A 5,316-nucleotide genomic window follows, 5' to 3' on the forward strand; every position below is an offset into this window, starting at 1 on the left:
CTGATGAGTAACTCAGGCATCAATGTTACATTGGCCATAACACTAAATGTTATTGCAATCCTATTCCCATGCTGCCTTCTAGATCCAAGAGCTGCTTTTCCATGCCATGAACAGTACTTCCAGATTGACTAGTAGCTAGCACGTCACTATGCAGTGTGGCAAGGGTATAGGCTCAGGAAGCATGGGTGAGCTCCACAATGAGCTTTATCACTAAAATAAACACTTAAAATATCTGTAAACAAACTCATTGTTTAACCTAAAAATAACTTGCAGTTCATGTTATTGCCTTGGCGTTTTGACCTGAAGTGTTATTCAGGCACTCGTGCCAAATAAGAGGCAGTCAGCGTCTGCCTGGTACTGAGCCAACATCACATGATGCATCCATTTAGCAAAGGGTCTGGACATTAATGTTAATCTAATGGAGTACTATTAAAAAGAGAAGCTTTTGATCCCATTGTCCTTTTATTTAAAGGACAATAGGAATTAGAGCTGAATGTTACAAGGCATTGGCTGATGCTCATTTTCACTGCTCAGGGACCTTACATGGGTACATTAGTAAACAGCTTTCATGTCAGTTTCTTTGCAAAAGGAGAATCTTTCAGACATTTAACTTAAACTATTACAGCTGAGAAAACACAATTTTCAAATCTGGGTAAATTGTAAATTTTATTGGAAAACAAAAATATACAACTTGGAATGAATTAGTTGAAGCACGGCCAAAGGCCATAAAAGAATAGTGAGTAAAACATTAAAAAGCATAGTAAGATTAAAACAAAGTTGTTTTCTGGTATAGAACAGCAGATACAAAAAGAGTTTGTACGAGTATCTAGAAGATACACCAGTCATTTTTTGCAGTAGTGCAATGCTGAGAGATTTCATATACTTTGTCCGTAGTCCATGCAGTGTTGACTCCTCTACACTGTTTCCATTCCAACAGTGTTGCCAAGTGACAACCAGCTGACAGGTCTCCACCGTCACCACGCATCTGGAGCTGAGCAGACGTGACGGTTCTAAGCTCTGGCCAATCCCTGGGGCTGCGACAGGCATTCCTTATTACAACCGTGCCGTCACTCCAAAACACGATGACAGCAAAAGAAAGGGACATGGGGACTCAGAGCCTATGCAGTTTACATGCAGTTCCTTTGGACAGCAGGGAGGGCTATTAAGATTTTACAGATAAATTACAAAGAAAAAAAGGCAAGTTATTTATATAAGAAATATCTGTACAAGGCCTTCACTTCGCTGTCATCATTTGTACGAACTCTGCAAGTGATAAAAAGGTCAACGTTAGTTTGACACCATCCAAGAACAAAGAAACTCTAAATTGAAAAAAATGTTAAATAATATTTTGTACCAACCTTCATAGTTGACCTGGCCATCACCATCAATGTCTGCTTCTCTAATCATCTCATCAACTTCTTCATCAGTCAGCTTCTCCCCAAGGTTTGTCATCACGTGGCGCAGCTCAGCAGCACTGATGTAACCGTTCCCATCCTAGAGCAGAGCACACGTACGTTAGAACACTGTCCCACACCCAAACACCTTGTCAGGATGAATGCAGATGTGTGTTACCTTGTCGAAGACGCGGAATGCTTCTCTGATCTCCTCCTCACTGTCTGTGTCCTTCATCTTCCTCGCCATCATGGTCAGGAACTCTGGGAAGTCTATCGTTCCATTACCTGGGAGGGAGAAGAAACATGTTTAGGACATCTCTTCAGTGACCGCACATCTAGTCTCAACAGGAAGTTGTGAAAGAGCTGGCTTCTCACCATCAGCATCCACCTCGTTGATCATGTCCTGCAGCTCAGCCTCTGTGGGGTTTTGGCCCAAGGAGCGCATGACAGTGCCCAGCTCTTTGGTGGTGATGGTGCCATCACCATCCTTGTCAAAGAGCGAGAAAGCCTCTTTGAACTCTGCAGAGAGATAAACAGAAACTGAGGCCTTCCTCTTGAACTGCCAACAGGGGAAGTGACTCCTCAGATACAGGAAACCCACAAAGGCTAGTACAAAAAAAACAAAGTTGCAATGAAATAACTATTGCCCGAAATTCTCTAGCAATTTACCCCACCCTAAACTATCCTGCTATAAAATTGTGATTTCAAGACATCTGGGAACAAGTCAGAGCTCTAGAAAGTTTCCGACTTGGCACAGAATGAAAGACAAGCAGTCTATTGTGATAGCCAGCGGTCTTGCTGTGCAAAGTCTGCAATTAGTCATGGCTTGCAACAGCTTGTCAGCATAGTGAACCACAATTAGGCCTGCAGTTGAGGATCCTTCGCTATAAGTAGGAACTTCCTTTGTTGCAGGAGTACTGTGTAATAGACCTGCCAGTGTCAGGAAACCCTCACAGGGGTCAAACAAAAATAACCATGACAACACATCAATTGCCTCCACTTTACCAAAGCACTAACAGATGCGCCCCCCCCCTTTTCAAATTCCCAGAGGACAGCATCAGTATTGCAGTTTAACAAAAGTCCAGCCCAGAAAGACAAATCCTATAGAGAAATCCCATTTAAATTCCTAATAAGACACTCGTCACCTTCATGGACAAAACTCCCATTGCATTAAATAAAACATCCCTGAGGCAGAGTCCCCAACCCAAGATTTTCCAGAGCATGTTCACAAGATATTGCGGTCATTCCAGTGCGCAGGCGACCCAGTAAAACCTAATCTAGAAAGATGGCAACCACGAAATGTCATGCAGTAGATTACGTTGAAAACATGGGTCAGCCATCTAGGCCACAGTCGTTCTTTTCTAGCGTAAAGTTTGAAATCCTCTGTACAAAACAGGGGATACTTCCCTACAATTACAATATTCAAACCATACCAAATGAGATGCATGTTGTCAGCAACCCCCATCTGAACTAGACTTTACACATTAAAAGCTTACATATACACAAACATGTTGGGAGTGTCATTAGTCAAGTTCTCCAGAAGCAGTGTCACTTTCTACATCATGATGCAAAACACATGGTGGCAAGTGACACTGCTTTTTGAAAATCTTACATCTTGAAAACTTGACTGCTGACATGCAAAACATGTTTGGACAGCAGACTAATGAAAGAAAATATGAAAAGATGTCAGTTAACGCAAGTTGACTTGACCACGTGAACCTGGCAACTTCTCCATGAGTTAGTTTTTTTTCTGTAGAAAAAGGTTTTGCATACACTGGGTCACGTTACAGACTCAAGATTCCAATTGAACCTAGTCTCACTGTGCTTGCCAGCTTTCCTGCCATGAACTAGCTAGCAGAATGTCATCCAACAAGGAGAGGACACACCCAGGTCAAAGGCTGCAACCAGCAGTTGAGCAAGAGGTGGGACCAGATGATCCCTTTTAAGATTTGATCATTTATGACATGGAAATCATAAAAAGCGTGTTGTGTTGCTTCCCATGAGGGAGTCCTTTAGACCCAAGGCTAGAAAGCCTGCCCCTTCATTATCGTTTTATGACCAGCTTGTCCCGATGCAAGCCTTAAAAGGCAAAAATATAAATCCAATGCCGAGTAGGTGGGGGGATCCACAGTGGGCCACGTTCCAGGGTAGGGGACAGACGAGTGCAATGCTGTCTTACCGGCAATCTGCTCCTCTGTCAGCTGATCAGCCTGGGGGGAATAGATGTAATAATAATTATAACAGATGAGCCACCACTTAACATATGTTAACTAACCGACTAGTGGTGATGGCAACTGGCTTGCATTAACTTAACGTTAGTTTAACTCTGAATCCATCATCAACTGACCATCCACAGTAAAGTTAGCTAACTACAGTAGCTAGTGAACCCACCCTAGCAGTTTTAGCTTTAACGTTAGCGAGTCAAATTAGCCAACACAAATACATAACGTCAACTAACGTTACACGACAGCAAGTACCGGAAGCAAATTCGAGAATGCTCTTTAAACTAGAGAACAAATTTGATGGCTAGATACTAGCCAAGACAGAACAGTAACGTTAAGCCATGTAGCTATCCGGCTAACGTGACCTATTCTAACTTCAAGTAGTTAGCAAGCTAGCTATTGAATGTTCCTAGCCAACCGCAAACTGGCGGTAATCTTAGCTACAGTAACGTCATGCTTTTTTTTTTACGTTAGTCAGCGTCAGCTGCTTTCTAATATGACATTAACTAATATAACAAGTTGCCAACATTTTACAGTCACTAGCTAGCTAAGTCATTATACTAACTTCCAGCAAGATATTAAATAATGCTGAAGTATCCAACTCACGACGACGGCCAGCAAAATTTCTGCGCCAGCACGCAGGTTCGCCTATTCAGACAGCATGGCTGTCAAGCCCAAGTAACAAAGTACTTTTGTCGAGAAAAAAAAAAAACTGAAGGACGACAACTACTGAAACATATAACGAGGGAAAAAAATGAATTCGGTTTACTTACCATTGCGATATAGTAGCAGCAGGTTTTTTACGACGCTTAGCAAGGAGATTTAGACGCAGCTTAAAGTTACAACCTCACGGAATGCACTAGCAGACAGTTTGACGCGCCTTTAACCGTTGTACTTTAACTCCTCCCCCATTTGCGATCCCTCCGCCAACCTCCTTTCTCCTAATTTACTAAATTAGCACAAACACACATTTATTGAGATTAATTGTAAAATTATTTGTAAAATTACCTAAACTCTGTTAATATTTCACCGACATGAATTTATATGCCATATTTAAACGTAAAAAGTGGCTGTAGAAGATGGACTGGCCAGCTGCGCATGTATACTTTCTGCTAGTCAGTGATATGTCTTGCGCGGCACAAGACGTAGATGGATGAAATAGCGATCTCTGATTGGTGTGTTTGTACCTGCAATGCGTCACTCCCTTGGTCTTGCATTGCCGCTGCATTGTAGTCCACACATACATCGCATTTGCAATAAGCACATAATTGTACCTGTGTAGGAATAATTTCGTAGATGGAATATCATACATAGCAGATGGAAATGACATGCATTCCGTTTCAGAGAGCTCAAAGTAAACATAGCACAGACTCCATGGTCCACTTTTCCTGGTGGGGACGGTTTTATAAAAAAGGGAGTGCCAGCCTTCAACACATTGTCTTATGCTCTCTTCAATCTCCATGTTGTGGCACATATGCCACACCAAGCTCTATTACTTTAAAAAAATTATATATATATATATTTTGGATGTTATTTTATGACAACTGTATTTATTTAATTTGCTCCTTTGCACCCCATTATTTCTATCTCTACTTTGCACATTCTTCCACTGCAAATCAACCATTCCAGTGTTTTACTTGCTATATTGTATTTACGTCGCCAACCATGGCCTTTTTTTGCCTTTACCTCCCTTATCTCAC

At 41.7% G+C, this 5,316-nt stretch overlaps 1 protein-coding gene across 1 annotated transcript; it reads right to left on the bottom strand.

The window, feature by feature from the left end:
* Positions 1–647: 647 nt before the first annotated feature.
* Positions 648–4,536, bottom strand: LOC112244558 (calmodulin-1). The gene is made up of 6 exons (XM_024412270.2): positions 4,390–4,536; positions 3,574–3,604; positions 1,770–1,913; positions 1,573–1,679; positions 1,359–1,494; positions 648–1,263 (listed from the first exon to the last, which is right to left on the bottom strand). Exons 1-6 carry the CDS (start codon positions 4,390–4,392, stop codon positions 1,235–1,237), a joined length of 450 nt encoding a protein of 149 aa, XP_024268038.1. The 5' UTR covers positions 4,393–4,536; the 3' UTR covers positions 648–1,234.
* Between the last annotated feature and the right edge of the window lie 780 nt (positions 4,537–5,316).

The sequence above is a fragment of the Oncorhynchus tshawytscha genome, linkage group LG01 (genome assembly GCF_018296145.1).
Source record: "Oncorhynchus tshawytscha isolate Ot180627B linkage group LG01, Otsh_v2.0, whole genome shotgun sequence".
Lineage (NCBI taxonomy): Eukaryota > Metazoa > Chordata > Actinopteri > Salmoniformes > Salmonidae > Oncorhynchus > Oncorhynchus tshawytscha.

What these genes read in the sequence shown, in the direction of transcription:
- LOC112244558 (XM_024412270.2), bottom strand. An exon ending in CAACGAGGTGGATGCTGATG is followed by an intron (nt 1,680 to 1,769) that starts GTGAGAAGCCAG and finishes TCTCCCTCCCAG; the next exon opens with GTAATGGAACGATAGACTTC. An exon ending in TGGCCAGGTCAACTATGAAG is followed by an intron (nt 1,264 to 1,358) that starts GTTGGTACAAAA and finishes TATCACTTGCAG; the next exon opens with AGTTCGTACAAATGATGACA.